General features: G+C 42.9%; 1 protein-coding gene across 2 annotated transcripts in view; it reads right to left on the minus strand.

Moving 5' to 3' along the window:
- Positions 1-18854, minus strand: part of STAG1 (STAG1 cohesin complex component) — a 301849-nt gene that overhangs the window by 95958 nt on the left and 187037 nt on the right. For both annotated transcript variants that reach the window (XM_075937371.1, XM_075937372.1), the window contains exons 12-14: positions 9667-9765; positions 4246-4325; positions 103-210 (exon numbers count right to left, since the gene is read on the minus strand). In XM_075937371.1, coding sequence (XP_075793486.1) covers positions 103-210; positions 4246-4325; positions 9667-9765 — 287 coding nt within the window. The remainder of the gene's footprint in view (positions 1-102; positions 211-4245; positions 4326-9666; positions 9766-18854) is intronic.

Raw genomic sequence — 18854 nt, forward strand, 5'->3', positions numbered from 1 at the left:
TTATACTTTCTATATATCAACCTGTCACTTACACACTTCACTATGCATTCTCAGAAATCTATCATGAATCTGCTTTTCATTTCAGGATGAGAGGTAGCTTACTTTTTGTGAAGGAACTCTCCAGCTGCTACTGCAACCGGCCGGTGTGCTGAATACACCAAGTGATAAACATTCTCACAGTCTTCATTGGACAGAGCTTCTTCACTTCCACTGAAAAAGTCAGAAAGTAACACCTGAACCAAAAGAAATATTTAATTTCAGTTCCACCACCTCCCGTAAGTTACTTCAATGATAGACAGTCCACACACACACACATACGGCTACCTGGGCCACAACTAAACACCACAGAAATCAATGGGACATTAACTTCAATGAGTTTTAAATTAGGCCCCCAAAATATCTGAACACTTCACCAAAATAAAATACCTTTAAGTTCAAGTGGCTGTTTCTTATGAATGTAGTACCCTAGGAAATGGTGAAATGTTTCCTTAAATTTTAATAACCACCTTTTTAAACTTTAATTACTTGCCAATATTTTAGAGTGTCCTTCTAAAAAAAAACCTGAACCTTTTTGCTTCTATTGAAGTGTACACATTTCAGAATTTACAAAAATATTTACAGCTAATATTTTAGTTCAGAATGGGAAGGCATTATAATTGGACATGATTTTTTCCTAGAAAATTTCTCATGGGCTGAGACATCACATGCATTGACTCAGCCAAAGAGAAACTAGCTAATAGCCATTGATGGACCTAACTTCCATGAATTTATCTAGATCTTTTTGACCCTGTTAAAGTCCTGGTCTTCACAACATCCTCTGAAAAGGAGTTCTACAGATTGACTGTGCACTGCGTGAAGAAAAGCTTCCTTTGTTTTAAACCAGCTAACAATTAATTTCATTTGGTGAACTCTAGCTCTTACATTATGGGAACAAGTAAATAACTTGTCCTTATTCACTTTTTCCACACGAGTCATGATTTTATATACCTCTATCACATCCCCGCTTAGTCCTGTCTTTTCTAAGCTGAAAAGTCCCGGTCTTTTTAATCTCTCGTCATATGGGACCTGTTCCAAATGCCTAATCATTTTTGTTTCCCTTTTCTGAACCTTTTCCAATGCAACAAGGTTTGTTTTTTTGAGATGAGGCGAACACATCTGTACATAGTATTAAAGATGTGGGAGTACCATGGATTTATATAGAAGACATATAGAATAAGATATTTTCTGTCTTATTCTCTATCCCTTTTAAAATGATTCCTAACATTGTTTGCTTTGACTGCTGCTGCACAGTGAATGGATGTTTTCAGAGAATGATCCACAAAGCTGCCAGATTCCACTGGTTTCCATCCACATAGGTTTTTTTTCCCTACCAGTATTAGTAAAGTGACATTCTCGTAAAGTATACATGAAATGAAGCACATACTGACTGCACATAACATTAACTAAGAACCGTGCACCACTTCTGCATCTAATTAAGGTGCTTACAACAGTTCAACCAGCATGCCCTGCAAATTCTAGGTACACATTATCTAACAAAGTAGGGATGTTAAAAGGGGGTTAATTAGGTAACCGTGTAATATTAAAAACATTTAGTGGTTACATGGTTAAACGCTACAGGATCTGCAGTATAAAGCTTATACTACATAGCCCTGTTAAACACTTCGTTTAGTTACAAGCTGAATGACCTTACATCTGGTTGTATTAAAACAAATTTTATTTGAGTGGGCTCAATTCACCAAGGGTGTGTCTAGACTACATGCCTCCTTCGACGGAGGCATGTAGTCTAGACACACCCCCAGTGATCCAAATCATGTTGGATGTCTACACAGCGGCTACGTCTACACTGGCCCCTTCTTCGGAAGGGGCATGCTAATTTTGAACTTGGGAATAGGGAAATCCGCGGGGGATTTAAATATCCCCCGCGGGATTTAAATAAACATGGCCGCCGCTTTTTTCCCGGCTTGGGGAAAAGCCGGAAAAAAGCGTCCAGACTGGCGCGATCCTCCGGAATAAAGCCCTTTTCCGGAGGATCTCTTAGTAGGAATAAGAGACCCTCCGGAAAAGGGCTTTATTCCGGAGGATCGCGCCAGTCTGGACGCTTTTTTCCGGCTTTTCCCCAAGCCGGGAAAAAAGCGGCGGCCATGTTTATTTAAATCCCGCAGGGGTTATTTAAATCCCCCGCGGATTTCCCTATTCCCAAGTTCAAAATTAGCATGTCCCTTCCGAAGAAGGGGCCAGTGTAGACATAGCCAGCTTGTCTATGCTAGCTGACTCTGGCTTGTGGAGCTGTTTCATTGCTGTATAGACTTCTAGACTTAGGCAGAATTCGAGGCTCTAGGTCTCTACATACCAGGAGTGTCCCACAATGTAGACTCCACCCCAAGCCTGAAACAGCCCACAGCTCCAAGGTAGCTGGCATGGGGCAGCCATGAGATTTCCTTTTCTGCGTAGGCATACCCTCAATATGTTTGTCCTAGCCTCATAATTGTTTACCAATCTTCCAATCTTTGTGACTCTTACATATTTTATCAGCAGTAACAATACACTTCAAGATCAGTGAAGAAACATGGAACAGGCTACTAATCTCTGCAGAATGCCTCTATTCAAGGAAGATTTTGCATTAACTTTTGGATACATCAGTTAGCAACTTCCTAATGTGTGTTTTACTGATACTGTATAGTATTAATTTTTAATTAGAATGTCATGTGGTAGTATGTCAAAAGCACTTACATAATTAATTTAATCAACTAAACTCTCAATCTCAAATAATGAAATCAGGTTTGTTTGAGAAGGCATTAATTATACACCTAACCTTTAATGTTTTTAAATTGATTTGATCATGCATCAGTTTTTCCATTATTTTTTCTAGGATTCAAGTCATGTTCACTAGCCTGTAATTAGCTATGTCACTCCACCTGTCATTTTAAAAAAATGGCACATCAGTTCTCTTCCAGTCTTCTGAAATTTCCCCAGTATTCCAAGACTAATTAAAAAGTAACATTTATGGGCCAGAGATCTCCAGCCAATTCATTTAGGACTCTTATAAGCAAGTTATACAGGAAGGCTGATTTAAAACACTTATCCCAGTAGATATTATCTAATATCCTCCTTGTCACTAATGGATTGAAAAATATTTCATCATCCTCATATGATATGGATAAGCTTAGCAGATTTCAATATTAATTCAAACTTAAGGCAGATTTAAACTTGGAAATCTAAACATGTTGAGGTATTTTAACCAACCAATTGTCAGCTTTCTTTGAAAATTCATTCTGTATTTATTCGAGTACTATAAATCTGGAAAGGATTCACTGTTTCATTAACATTTAACAGAGATGATTAATCCTTGCTTCAAATTTAACGAACGCTCATACCACCTTCTACATATTTTGTTAGTCTATAAAGTGCTACCAGACCATTAGTTGTTTTTTAAGTTCAAATTTAACGGTAGAGCTGTGCCCAGAATGGTCCTCTCAATTTAGTGGAATTATTTTTTATTGATTTCTCAAGCAATTTAATGCCATAATTTTCTTTTATGTAAATCATTATCTTGATTTTTTTTCTGATTTTATGACAGAACACAATCATAATGTTTTGAAAAGTCATTTTCTTGAATTATAACGACTACTGGTCCCAATTCAATATCGGGCACTTAGAAGGATGAGAACTTCAGGTCTTGCCAGATCTCAACACACAAACAATATTATATACTAAATTTTTAAAAATTGAGCATTTCAGTGTGTAATTAATGAAAAAAATCTTATATTGTACGCTTCAGTGTATTTTAAATCAGTTTTAACAAACATTATTTCAGTAGTTCTGAATATAATAGGACGTTGATGTTTTTCGTCATTCACATATAGATATGCCGCATTTTATATTATCTAATACATTCTTACATTCCAAATTCCCTTCTGTATTCTTGAATTTTTGACATAAAAGTTGTTCTAACAGAATTGCTTTTCCTTACTTTAATGTGGTTAAATTCTCACACTTGGCACAAAATAGCTTCTGGCATTTAAAAGAAAAAACGAACAGAGAACAATGTAACATAGTTAAATGATCTGTTGGTTCCTTCCGTCTATTTCCATTTCCAAATATTGCTCAGGGAAATCATTATTACACATTTAATGTACATCCACTGCTACATGTCTTTAATAATATAAATGAGAAAATTACATCTCATACATATTGCTGGCAAAGTGTTTCCGATAGTAAATTATATTAGCTTTGAAAAATACTCACTGAAGTATTAGAGTGACTAATCGAATGGCTTCCACAGCGACATCATATTCCTTATCAAGTGTCATTGATACAATGCGATCCTGAAAAGCAGTTGTAGTAGTATAACAAAACACAAAGTTTTCAGAAAATAAATATTTAAATTACCAAATAAATGGTCTTTGATGGGCATACCTGACAACTGGCCACATGACAACCGTTTGATATCTTTCAAACATACTAAGTTCATCTAGTACAATGTGTCTTCAAGATAATGTGCCAGATTCTGTATGTCCTGAACCTAACACTATATAGGCAAACAAGCAAACTATACAGGTAACCAACTGTCCCAGCTCGTGCTGGGTCCTTTCCCCTCTACTCCACACTGTGCTTCTGCTTTTTAAATAGGTAGGTACTTAACACATTTAAAAAGCAGAGGTGCAGCGTCAGGGACTGGGCATGATCTGGGAATCAGCAGATTCCCAGCTCGTACCTGGTACCCACTACACCTCTGCCTCCCCTGTCCCCTTCGGAAATGGTGCTTGGGGGAACTGGCTTTTAAGCTGGTGACCCCAGCACCGGCTCTTGCTCCCCCCCAATTACTGCCTCTAGTAGTGGCGGGGTGGCTATGGTGGGGGGGCACAGGAGCTGTGTGGGGGCCAGGATGTAGCCTGCTGGGGGGGGGGGGGGGCACAAGCCGCAGGGGGCGGGATGTAGCCTGGTGGGGGGGGGGGGGTGGAAGGCGGGGAGGCCTATTGTGGGGGGAGGGGAGAGACAGGAGCCACGGGGGGAGGGGGGCTGGCCTGCCATGGGTGCTAGGAGCTGCAGGGGGAGCTGAGATGCTTGCTCCTCATTTCCAGCTGCTGTTGACCCCTCCCCCAGGTACGTACTATACGCTTGTCTGAGGAGCATCCCAGCACTTAAAGGGCCAGTTTCTTTCCCCCGCCCCGGCTTTTTTTGCCTGTTTCTACAGTTTTCCGGATGCTTAAGTTCAGGATAGCGCAGACTGTACTGTACTGTACAGTTAGAAAAGAAGTGAATACAACGTAGTTTGGGGCTCCTTATCAGAATTCCTTAGCTCTTTCAGAAGTACTCCATTATGAAACAAGCTGAGAGATTTAAAGTGCCCTGGTGGTCGTGCTTGGATCTTTGCTGAAGGACATCTTAGCACACAAGCTAATTCTACTAAATTTCCTCAAGTTCAGGACACCTAAAAATCCAGATTTTTCTGGGACACAAAGTATTAGCAGAATCTTATGCCAAGCTACATTACTTAGCACATTACAAACTAAAGTTGTTGAAGGAAAAGTCTGAGCATGCATAAAATTCAAAGGACCTGACATAGTTAAAGCAAATATTTCTGATATTGCTGCAAATTTGGGCACATTTGGGGCAATTTTTGACATTTTGAGGTCCATGATGGCTCTTGTCCCTGATTCTCGCTGATCTGTCAACACACCTCCCCTTTTAGGGATTTCAAATTGGTGGGCATGTGGAAAGTTTTTAGCAAGAACATATCTGTCTTATGAAATAGAGAGGCCCTTCAACTCTAGGTCTCTTCTTGACTATTGATGTAGAATGCCCATCTAAGAGGTGTTCAACAATAAAATCACTAATGTGGACAGAATAGGGATGTAATAGTATAGCTGATTAACCGATGGACTGATAAGCAAAAGCTTATAGGTTAATGCTATAGACTACACACATTTCCCTCTCCCCCCCCCCCCGCCCCCCACATCCCCCACCTCTTGCCAGTACATTTTTTAGCAGGCTGGCCAGCAGTCCAGCTCAGTCCCAGCTTGCACTGGGTCCTGGAACTATCCCCGCTGCAGCTCTGCATTTAAAGTGTATTTAGAATTAGGCAGGCAAAAAGCCTGGCTCAATTCCAGCTCTTGCCAGGTTCAGGAGTTCAGACCCCACCCCCCAAAGAGAGAGGCTGCCTGGGGACTATAGAATAGTCGAGTAACTGATAAGAATTCATGAGGTAAACTGACAATTCAATTAACTGATATTTAACATCCCTAGGACAGAACTATGTCGAGAAGAGATGCTCTCCTGCTCCCAGAGCTAAGACTGCTCATTCAGGATGGTATATTTATGCCACCAGGAGAGCGCTCTTCTACCAACATAGAACGGCTACATGGCAAACCTTACAGCAGTACAGCTGTGCCACTATAATGTCCACAGTGTAGATATAGATTAAGTGATCAGGACCATGGGCAGTAGGTGAACCTAAAGCGGAGGGAGGCAAGTCCCAGGCCTGCCCCTTCCTCCCAAGGCCTCAATCTTTTTGCCTCCTCCCCTCCCCCCTCCCTACCAACACTCCAGCCTAAACCTCCCACTTGCATTGGGCAGCACGCAGCCCAAGCCTCTCTGACCCTAGAGCAGGGGGAAGGAAGGCAGTGCATGGCCACAACCTCCCCAGTGCAGGTGAATGAGGAGGGAGAGTGGCCCCAAAATCAGGCACAACTGAAGCCCAGGCAGTCCCAGAAAACTGGATGGGAGGGGACTTGGGAGCTGCACTGAAGGGGAGGGCTGGGGTGATAGTGTGGGTGAGGCCAGCCTGGAAATTTGGGAAGTCATTGCCTTCCCCTGCCTCTGATACCTGCCGCCCATGACTGGTACTATGCTCCCCACAGACCAGGACACAAAACTTGAAGATATATAGCCACTGCACTGATAATCAATACTGCCCACAACATACCTTTTAAGATCCAAGGATCCTACATATGCTTATCACAACACGTGGTGTACCTCATCTACTGCATCAAATGTCCCTACAAGTATGTGGGTGAAACCAGGTCATTACTAAGCTCTGGAACAGGGGTGGAGAACCTAAAGCCCGGGGGCTCAATGGGGCCCCCAAGGTTCTGGGCTCCTGTAGGGGTGGAGCACACAAAATCTACTAGCCTGTCCCCTCGTAGGCTCTGTGTGCGAGGAGAATGTAGGGAATGTCTTTCTCCTTCTTAGCTAGGGGGGCACATCAGTAAGGGTTTGGGATTTTTCTCATTTGTGTGCAGACCCCGACTGATTCCTCAGTGGATCAGTGGCCCCCGACCCAAAAAAGGCTCCCCATTAATGCACAAAGGAAAATGATAAAGGACAAAAGTGCATGAACACTTTTCGCAGATTGACTGCAGGATACCGGGGTCAGGGATAGGGACCTGGGGTGGGTGGCAGGGTGCTGGGGACAGGGTGCTGGGGACAGGGTGCTGCTGGGTGCTGGCAGGGTATTGCTGGGTGGGGTGAGTGGCAGGGTGCTGGGGCCAGGGACAGGGTCATGGGGTAGGTGGCAGGGTGCTGGGGACAGGGACAAGGTGGTGCTGGGTGCTAGGGTGGGTGTCAGGGTGCTGGAGAAAGGGTGCTGCTGGGTGCCGGGGACAGTGCTGGTGGGGGCAGGGGACAGGGTACTTGTGGGGGGTTTGGACAGGGGACAGGGGCAGCTGGGACCAGTACCTGGCAATCCTGCAGCACCTTTGGGTTCCAGGAAGTGTGCGACTGTACTTCCCCTCCCCAAACAGCTGGCGTGCACGCTGCTTGAACAGCAGGGGCTGTTGCACTCCAGCGACTTACTTCCACGATGCTGTCCTGTGGGGAGGGGGGGGGGAGGGAGAGTGCGGGGAGTCCCGAGGCAGAGAGCGCTGCCTGCACAGTTGGAGCTGTGCAGACCTGGGTCTCCTGATTTCCCCCCCCACACCACCACCACCACGTAGAAAGGCTGCGGAACTAAGTTACCAGGTGCCACAGCCCCACCTGTTCAGGCAGTGCATGCCAGCTCCTTTGGGGATGGGAAGTGCTTCCCTCCCTGCTGCGGGTCACGTGGGGTCACCCCTGTCCGGCATCCCCCTAGTATGCCGGCTGGGAGCAACTGTTCCCCTCTGACCCCGCCTCGCTACACCTCTGCGTCGCCAGGGAGGAAGGGGAAACAAGTGTGCTGTTTCTTTAAGAAGTTGGCTAGCTGGCGCTCTCTCTTTCAGAAGGGGTGGGGGAACTCCTCTCAGAACCCCTACTTTCGCTTCACAGAACCCCAGGGTTCTGCGGAGCACCAACTGGGAAATACTGAATTAGACATTAGGGCTATGTCTACATTGGCCCCTTCTCCGGAAGAGGCATGTTAATTTCCAACTTCAGAATAGGAAAATCCGCGGGGGATTTAAATATCCCCCGCGGGATTTAAATAAACATGGCCGCCGCTTTTTTTCCGGCTTGGAGAAAAGCCGGAAAAAAGCGTCTAGACTGGCGCGATCCTCCGGAATAAAGCCCTTTTCCGGAGGATCTCTTATTCCTACTTCGAAGCTTCGTCACACCCATGAGAAGTGGACATCTGGCTAAATAAAGTCATGCCAGACCACGGATGTTTCCAGACCAGAGAGTGCTGTACCTACCAAACTAAATCTATGTCAACCACAATCACTTTAACCAGACTGTTCCAACACTGCAGGCACATACGGGCTCGGGCTTATGTCACCTGATGTGCTCTAATTCTTTGTTCCCTTTTCTCTACAGCTGCCAAATAGTATGCTTTCTTGTGCTCCTGTGTGGCTCTGCTATGAATTGTTTCCTGGAGAGCACTACAGTAAAGTTATTTTTCATTTAAATTATTTTTTCATGCCATTTTATTAAATTAGCCCATCTGCCTACAAACACATACACTCTTTTATAATAGTGAATAACTAAACGAAGTGCATGGTAAATCCCAGCAATTCCATCACCCACTCAGAAACAATATTAGGTTGTCCTTTCAAAGAATAGAATAGAATCATTCTAGAGAAATACCCATGGATGGACATTTTACACTAATGATTAACCTACAGCATTAACATTAATTTCAATTAAAATGAGATTTATTATGTGTGCCCTCAGTTTCACACACTTTCATTGAAGAGTAATCTTGACAGCATCCCTTTCAATGTTTATTATATTATACATGAAAATTATTTATATATTTAGAGAGAGAGAGAGAACATTTGTGTGTGTGCATTATATATTATATGAAAGTTAATATTAAAGTACAAGAAAAAACTTTCATGAGCCCTAAAATTCACTAAGATAAAAATATTAAAAAAATAAAAGGATTATGGGGTAATTCGAGAGGACAAGTGGACAGGAAAAGTAAGAATCATGCCCAGACTTGAGAAATAACTTTAAAAAATAAATGTGCTCGTATTACCCTCATAAATTTTTCAGAAATACATTTGCTCCTGAAATGACTTGCATTTCTTTAATTTAAAAGACCAGTCCTTTTCCTACTGAAAACAGAAAGCACAACAGTTTCATCACTGCAATTGCTGTATAGTCCCCAGGAAAAGTACCTAATCAGTGGCAGAAGCCACTTAACAAATTAATGCACATGATTTAAAAGAACTGATACAACAAAATAGATGAGACATAATTCTACAATTTTATAGTATTTTCAAAAGTCACATTTCCTCTTTTAACTCTTACCTTGAATCTGTTAGTGAATAATTCCAGTTTCGGGAACAACTCTCTGTTGGTGTACAGACTCTGTAGAGCTTTCAAACACTTCAACCTCACTTCACCTTGCTAAAAAATAAAATAAAAAGCGCACACACACACTAAAATTATCAGTTTGTGCAAAATTTCTATCTTCTCAATGCCTCAAAGTCAGGAAACAAAGTAGTTTATCAAATGTGCCAAATTCTGTCAAAAAGTTATTTGCAGAGGTTTTTAAGTTCTGAGAATCCATGTTGAAAAATACCACATGTAAGTAATGAAAAGGCTATAATGGAAAGTTACTATTGAAAAATTCACAATACAGCATCAAAGCAATGTGTCTAAGTAAAAATATCAGCATCAAAGAAGAACAGAAATGTAGGGCTGGAAGGGTCCCCCAGCAGTCATTCAGTCCAGTCCCCTGAGCTGTAAACTTAGACCATAGCTGACAGATGTTTTCCAACCTATTTTTTTAAAAGCTCAAATGATGGGGATTCCAGCCTTCCTAGGAAGCATATTCCAGAATGTAACTACTCTTAAAGTTAGAAAAATTTTCCTAATATCTAACTTGAATTTCCCTTGCTCCAATTTAAGTCCATTACTTATTATCCTACCTTCACTGGGTATGAAGAACAATTGATCACTTTCTTGTATCGGGTTCTCTCTCAGGCCTGAAAGTGTCCAGTTTTTTTAACCTTCCCTGTTTTTCTAAACCTTTCATCATTTTTGTGGGCTCTCCAGTTTGTCCATATTTTTCTTAAAGTGGGGCATCCAGAATTGGACATAGTACTCCAGCTGAGGTCTCACCTCTGCAAATACTACCCATGTCTTACACACAATACTCATGTTTATACGTGGCAGAATATTAGCCTTTTTTGCAGCTACATTAATTTGGTGATTCATTCAATTTGAGATCCACTAGAACCCCCAGATCCTTTTCAGCAGTACTACTACTTAGCCAGTTGTTCCTCATTTCATGTTTGTGCATTTGATTTTTCTTTCCTAAGTGAATTACTTTCCACTTATCTTCATTGAATTTCATCATGTTGAACTCAGACCAACCCTCCAATTTAAGAACATAAAAATGGTCACTGTCTGACCATAGGTGCAGCTAGCTCAGTAGTCTGTTGATTAACAGTGGCCAATGCGAAGTGACCCAGGGAGAATGAACAGAATAGATAATCATCAAGTGTTCCTTTACATGTTGCTCATTCCCCACTTCTGACAAACCGAGGCTAGACACACTGTCCCCGGCTATCCTGTCCAGTAGGCATTGATGGACCTATCGTCCATGAATTTATTTAGCTCTTTTTTGAACCCTGTTGTGCAAGCAGTTCCACAGGTTGAATGAGCATTGAGTGAAGAAGTACTTCTTTTTATTCGTTTTGTTTTGCTACCCATTAATTTCATTTAGAGATCCCTTGTTCTTGTGTTAAAGGAAGGAATATATAAATCTTTATTCATTTTCTCCACACCAGTAATGACTGTATAGACCTCTATCATATCCTCCCCTTAGTCATCTCTTTTCCAAGCTGCAAAGTCCCAGTCTTATTAATCTCACCTCATAATTTAGTCCCCATCATTTTATACTATGACAAAACTCCTACTCAAACTTGGTGGATCCTGCACTTTCAGGTGGATTGCTTGCCTCAGACTCACAGCACCCCTCAATTTAGGCACCACACCTACGGCATCAAGATCACTGTTGAGCTATTCTTATAATTTGCAAGCATAAGACATAGAGGGAAACAAAACTCCATAGTCTCAGTGGGTCCTCAAATGATACAGGGCTGAACAATCCCCCTTCTTTTCTCCAGCCAGTCTTTTCCCTAAGTGGAAATGGGGAAGTGGGTGCTGGGGGAGAGGAAGGGAGAGGCAAAGAGCACTCTGGCTCATCTTCCATTCCAAGTTCCAGCCCAGTGCCCTGTAACAGCAGCTGCCTATATAAGTCTCCAACACCAGTTGTGAGGCAGCTACAAAACCCCTGGGCTACTTCCCCACACCATATCTCGGACTCTTCCTCCAAGCAGCCACTGGAGCTTGCTCCTTCCAGACCTTCTGCAGTGCTCCCTTTGTCCTCTTAGCTCCCTGAGTGCTAACTAACTGCAGAGAAGCTCCTTTTTAATCAATCTTAAGCAGTTTTTTAATTGGTCCCAGATGTTCCAACTAGCCTTGGCTTACCTAACTCTGCAAACCCACTTAATTAGGTCCGGGTGCTCAATTGCTCTAATTGATTATAGCAAGTTCTCACTGATTCTGGACTAGCCCCTGCCAGTTTAGTCAGAGAAGATGCTAATATACCTTCCTTCTGTCACTCTCTTCTATCATTCTGGCCTGACCCCTGTCACAATACATATAGTTAGGATTATGTTTTGCAATATGCATAACTTTGCATTTATCAACACTGAATTTCATCTGTCACTTGGTTGCCCAGTCATCTAATTTTGTTAGATCCTTTTGAAGCACTTCAGTCTCGTTTGGATTTAGGGTGAAAGAACTGAGGCAGTACCAGGGTGAAAGGACCAGGTGATGTTTCTCAGAGATAGCAGGCAGTTTCCAAAATATGGGGAGAGTTCTTTCAGATGAAGAAGTACCTGGAATAGAAGCTTTTCCCTTGGTACTGACTCAGAAGTTCTTCTATGAATCTCTCTATTGAACAGAATTCACCTAGAAGTAATAGCTCATCAGAAGGATCCCTGAACAGAGTTGAGGACACAGCATTTAGAGGCAGCATGGAGCTGGAAAAGATATGGTAGTCATTCTGCACTGTCTGCTTTGTTTGGCAGTAGAACTGGTGGCTCTAAAAAGGAAGGTAGAGAGCACAATGAAATTGGTTCTGTGCTTGTGACAAATGTATCAAAACTGACAAGGCTGAAAACTGGGAGGGATCTCCTAGAGACCAATTTCTTGCAGACTAGTTAGATTGCTTGCTGGAACACTGGAGAGTATGACTAACGCTCAGATTTTTGAAATAGAAACACTGCCTTGCCTTTTTATAACAGGAGCTTGATTAGAAGGAGTATTGCTTCGTAGAAGTTAAGCATGATGTTTTAAGCTCATGGTAACTACAAGCCTGTTAGTTTTATGTCAATGGTATATAAGGTCTTGGAACACATTTTGAAAAAGAAAGTAGTTAAGGACACATATGTAAATTATAATTGGGATAAAACACAAAATGGTTTTACAAAAAAGAGATCATGGCCAGACCAATCCAATCTTTTTCTTTTAAAATATAACTGATCTTTTTAAGACAAAGGAAATGCAGTAGATTTAATCTACCTGGATTTTCAATAAAGCAGTCAATACAGTTCCACATAAGAAGTTAAACTGGATAAGATACGGGTTAATATGAGAACTGAAGGATGGATAAGGAATTGGTGAGAAGAGGAAACTATGATGAGCCATATTGAAAGGTGGACTATCAGGTTGGAGGAAGGTTTCTAGAGGAAATCCTCAGGGAATTAGTATTGGGACCAATCTTATTCAACATTTATTAATGACTTTGGCACAACAAGTGAGTATGTACTGAAAAAATGGTGGATGACACAAAGTTGGGAAGTATTAGTAATAAGGAGCAAGACCAGAATATCATACAAGAAGATCTAGAAGACCCTGAAAACTGAAGTGATAGAATGATAAAGTGTAAGTTCATGCACTGACAGACTAACAAGAATTTTAGCTATAAGCTGGGACATACCAGTTGGAAGTGACAGAGGAGGAGGAAGACGGTGTGCTCTGGTCCATTATATGATGACTATGAGCCACTAACGTGATGCAGCCAGAGACATGAGAAGTAAGAGGTGCGGGGGATGATGCAGCATCCCAAAGCTTTGCACCCAGTGTGGCATCATGCCAGGGTTCCAGCTGCCAGTCCATGACCAAGGGTCCCAGATGCCAGCCCTCCTGCCACCACTGCCCAGTTTTCTGGATGCTAGTCCTGCTGCCGCCACTGTCCAGAGTCCCAGATGCTAACCCCAGGGTCCCAGCAGCCCACCCCACTGTTGCCACCAAGAGACCTGCCATCCAAAGGGTTCCATTCCTGGCCATGCGCTGAGGTTCCAGAGCCATCCCCAGCTGTGGCCTCAGCCTGGGGCAGTGAGAGGTGCAGGCAGAGTTCAGTACAGGTGCATCTCAGCATCTCCACCCTAAAAATTGTTCCAGCACCACTGGATGCAGGTGTGAAAAAAGCCAATGCAATCCTAGGGTGCATCAAGCAAGGTATTTCCAGTAGAGATAGGGAAGTGTTAGTGTAATTACACAAGGCTCTGGTGAGACTTGATCTGGAATACTGTGCACAGTTCTGGTCTCTCATGTCTAAGAAAGATGAGCTCAAACTGCAACAAGTGAAGAGAAGGGCTGTTAGGATAATCACAGGAATGCAAAACCTACCTTATGAGACTCAAAAAGCTTGGCTTGTTTAGCTAGTCAAATGAAGGCTCTGGGAAGATACGACTGTTCTCCACAAATATACCACATAGATAAATATCAGGAAAGGAGAGGAGTTATTTAACTCAAGAGCTAATGTTGAAGAGGAACAAACAGAAATAACTCACCATCAATAAGCTCAGGCTTCAATTCAGACAAAGGTTTCTAACCATCAGAGGAGTGAAGTTCTGGAACAGCTTTCCAAGAGAAGCAGTGGGGGGCAAAACCCCAACATGCACACACAACCCGTGTCAAGACGGAGCATGATAAGTTTATGAAAGGGGTGATGGTATGATGAAACTGTCTACAAAGGCATGTAGCCAACTGGCAATTGTTATATCAAATCAACAGTGATGGGACACAAGATGGGGAGGCCTTTGAGTTATTACAGAGAATTCTTTCCCAGGTATTTGGCTGGTGGGTCTTGCTGACATGCTTCAGATCCAACTAACCACCTAATTTGGGGTTGGTAAGGAATTTTCCCCGTAAATCAGATAGGCAGAGACACTGAGGTTTTTCACCTTCCTCTGCAACATGGAGCATGGGGCATTTGCAGGTTTCAACTAGAGTAAATACTGGATTATTTGTAATCTTTAAATCATGATTTGAGGACTTCAGGGACTCAATCAGAAGTTACAGAATTATCACTGGCGTGGGTGGGTGAGATTATGTGGTCTGCAATGTACAGAAGTTTGGACTAGGTTATCACAATTGTTCCTTCTGGGCTTAAAGTCAATGAGAAACACATTTAAACTGTTGAAAGGTTTCATCCACTTTGTTAGTGAACACACCTTCTCTCTTGCTTGCTTTCTGAGAAAAGGTCTTCAGTTCTTATCCGGACATCCACAGATATCCAAACAAGCACAGCCAGAAATATCTCCTAAATGTAATGCTAGAAGCGTAAGATCTGAGGCGATCCTGGCAATTACAGACCGGTAAGTCTAACTTCAGTACCGGGAAAATTAGTTGAAACAATAGTAAAGATTACAATTGTGAGGCGTGTAGAAGAACATAATTTGTTGGACAAAAGTCAACATGATTTCTGAAAAGGGAAATCATGTCTTACTAATCTATCAGAGTTTTTTGAAGGGGGTTAACAAACATGCGGACAAGGGGGATCCAGTAGATATAGTATACTTAGATTTTCAGAAAGCCTTTGACAAGGTCCCTCACCAAAGGCTCTTGTGTAAATTACATTCTCATGGGATAAGAGGGAAGGTCCTCTCTTGGATTGAGAACTGGTTAAAAGACAGGAAACAAAGGGCAGGAATAAATGGTAAATTTTCAGAATGGAGAAGGGTAACTAGTAGTGTCCCCCAAAGGTAGGTCCTGGGACCAATCCTTTTCAACTTATTCATAAATGATCTGGAGAAAGGGGTAAGCAGCGAGGTGATAAAAGTTTGCGGATACCACCAAACTGTTTAGGATAGTCAAGACAGAAGCAGACTGTGAGGGATTCCAAAAAGATCTCAGCAAATTGAGTGATTGGGCAATAAAATGGCAAATGAAATTTAATGTGGATAAGTGTAAAGTAATGCACATCGGGGAAAAATAACCCCAACTATACGTACAGTATGATGGGGGGCTAATTTGGCTACGATAAATCAGGAAAGAGATCTTGGAGTTATCGTGGATATTCTCTGAAAACTTCCATACAGTGTTCAGCGGCGGTCAAAAAGGCAAATAGGATGTTAGAAATTATTAAGAAAGGGATAGAAAATAAGACCCAGAATATCTTACTGCCCCTGTATAAAACTATGGTACGCCCACACCTTGAATACTGTGTACAGATGTGGTCTCCTCACCTCAAAAAAGATATTTTGGCCTTGGAAAGGGTTCAGAAAAGGGCAACTAAAATGATTAGGGGTTTGGAACGGGTCCCATATGAAGAGAGGCTAAAGCGACTGGGACTTTTCAGTTTAGAAAAGAGGAGACTGAGGGGAGATATGATGTTAGCAGCGTCTAAGACAGCCTGTAATGCTGTTCTTGCAATCGTCTGACCTTCGGATATAAATGCTCTGTATTATTGCCTCTTAGCCTCAGGAATGTCTGCAACAAAGTCATTCAGTTTGGTGTAATTTCTGTAATCGTATTCACTCAAAGCTGTGTAATTCGAAATGTGAAACTGTAAAGTAGAAGACATATATTTTGCACCTGAATGCCTTGAGTCTTTTGCTACCGTGGTCTGATGGAGTAGACCGGTATTGCTGCTGCTTGGATTTTTGTTGTGCAGCCCCCACCACGAGAGAAGTAGATGCTGGGTGAGAAAAAAGGAATTATGAACCCTTGGGTGGGACATAATGTTTCTTATCAGTTCTCTTAGCCGTAGAAGAGATTGACACCAGAGTTTCCTTGCTGGTTTCCGTTATTGCTGGATGAATTGGCAATGCTAACTTTGATGGCAGTATGTCTGTTAGGTCGTGTTGATTGTCCACAACCTCCTAGAGAGGAATGTTTAATTCAGCAGCTACACATTTAAAAAGGTCTTGGAAATATGTACCTTCATCCGAAGTTGTTGACACCGGGGCCAGAGATCCTCTCTCCACTGGAGAGGGGTCCTTTGGGTCAGGAGGAGTCACAGCCTCCTGTGAGAGTGGGTCCCTTTCCTGTATTTGTTCGAAGGGGGAGTACTGCACTCTGGGCCGCTTCCAGCCCTGCTGGTGTTTCTGATAAGATTGCCATTTGTCTCAGTACTGCCAGTAGGGGTAAGGCTCAGGTGGAGATACCCAGGGACTGCCATAATACGGAGGCATATTCCCAGATCTGGGAGAGTAAATACTCTGAGCTGTGTAAAGGGAATTCTCTGGTGAAAAACCCCTGCAGAAGTCATCGTCAGATTCAGATGAAAATCTTTCCTGACAGAGTGATCTCTGTGATGTTAACATAGGGGAGAGCATTCAGGTTGTAAAAATGGTGAGTTAAAAGTGGATGAGACTAACAAGTCTGTGTTGAGTATAATGCCCAACAGGAGTTGCCAGTGCCGTAGCGGGGGCCATGGAGGCTGAGGCGCTGAATCATGCCTCGGTGCTGAGGGCACTTGTGGTGCATTAGGCGCCTCTGTGGTGGAAGTTTAGGTGCCTGTGAACATAGTCCGCACCATGCTCTCATGATGCGTTGGCAAGAGTGTATCATTGCCGGGTGGTGCTGCAGCCAGTGAAGCAGGCAACTTGAAGCCTGTTGCCTCAGAGCGTGATTTAGTGCATGCACGCTGTTTGTGTCCACTGGGGGCTCCAGAGACACCATAATACATGCTGAGGAGCGGTGCCTCCGCTGCTTTTGGCACCAGCCATGAGGGGGATGGCAGTTTCGGTGCTGTAGCCCCTTCAGATGCTGAGGAGGCTCGCTTTTTGGCAGGCTTTTTGGATCCCAGCTGCTTTTGTTCCTCAGGCTGTTGGCCCGGATCCGAGGCTGGTCTAAGCAAGTTTTCCAATAAAAATAATTTGAGTCGGAGGACTCTGTCTTTCAGAGCCCGCGATTTTAGCTTTGCGCAATGAGAGCATTTCTGCGAGATATGCTGCTCTCCAAGGTAGCGGACGCATTGTGAGTGACCATCCGAAAGCAGAATATGCTCTTTACATGAGGTGCAGCGTTTAAAGCCGGGCAATCCAGGCATGCCTGTGTAAGCAGTCGGAGACTGTAGGGAGGGATTAACTAGGAGAAAAAAGAAGAAAGCCCCTTATACCAATTAAGATTTCTTCCTTTTGTTTTCTTCTCTTTTTTTTTTAAACAAACTAATTAACTATTCAAAAATTCACTAATTAAACTATTATAATGAATTGAACTGGTTTTAAAAGGTATAACCATGTAGACCTGAAGAAGCTAGGGAGCACTGCTGAGTCCATCTGTAGCCGGAGGCGGTAGAGAAGGAACTGAGGAGTGGGACTCTCACATGCGCGATGCCTGTAGCCTAACAGTGTGCGACTGCTGGTGTGTACCTGCGCAGCCCCAGGGACACTGCTATGAAATCTCGGCTCTGAAGCGGTACACCGATCTAATGTGGCGCACCCACCGGAACATCTCTCGAACTTTTTGTTGGTCAGAAGCATGGGGAAAAAAACCACATGCTGACTGACCAAAGTTTCACTGACCAAAGTGCTAGCATGGGTGGACAGTGATATGCTGGCAGGAGAGCATCTTCCGCCAACATGCCTATCGCCATTCACTGGGGGTTATTTAATTATTCTGCCAGAAGAGCTCTCTCCCACCAACCTAGAGCAGCTACATAGGAGACTTACAGCAGCACACCTGCAGAGGTACAGTGATGCTACTATGAGGTATGTAGGTAGACATGGCCAAAGACATTATTCTGCAAGAAACTGATACAAAGATGACATCTAAGACTCACACTGTCATATTGTGATAGCTACAATCTCGTCACCTCTCTACATTATCCAAAATATGGTCTTGTTGCATAGATAAGCAGGACATTAGGTATTATGAAAAGATAGATGCCAGAAACAACTCTGGAATCTTTACCATCTCAGTAAGAAACAGCAATATAACAGTACGGGCACTTAAAGCCTACTCTATTAGCCTCATTTAGCATGGACACTTTAACTGACAGGGTTTTTTTCTCCTCCCCCTCGTTCCTCTTTTTCTGCTTTACAATTCAACCTCTGTGCCTCTTGCTCCATATTTGTAATCTGAAGAAACGGGTTGTGCCCACTAAAGCTCATGATACTATTTATATATATTTTTGGTTAGTCTCTAAGCTGCTACAAGTTCATTGTTGTTAAAGTTTTTTCACTATATCA

This window comes from Pelodiscus sinensis, chromosome 10 (assembly GCF_049634645.1).
Source record: "Pelodiscus sinensis isolate JC-2024 chromosome 10, ASM4963464v1, whole genome shotgun sequence".
NCBI classification, from domain to species: Eukaryota; Metazoa; Chordata; order Testudines; family Trionychidae; genus Pelodiscus; species Pelodiscus sinensis.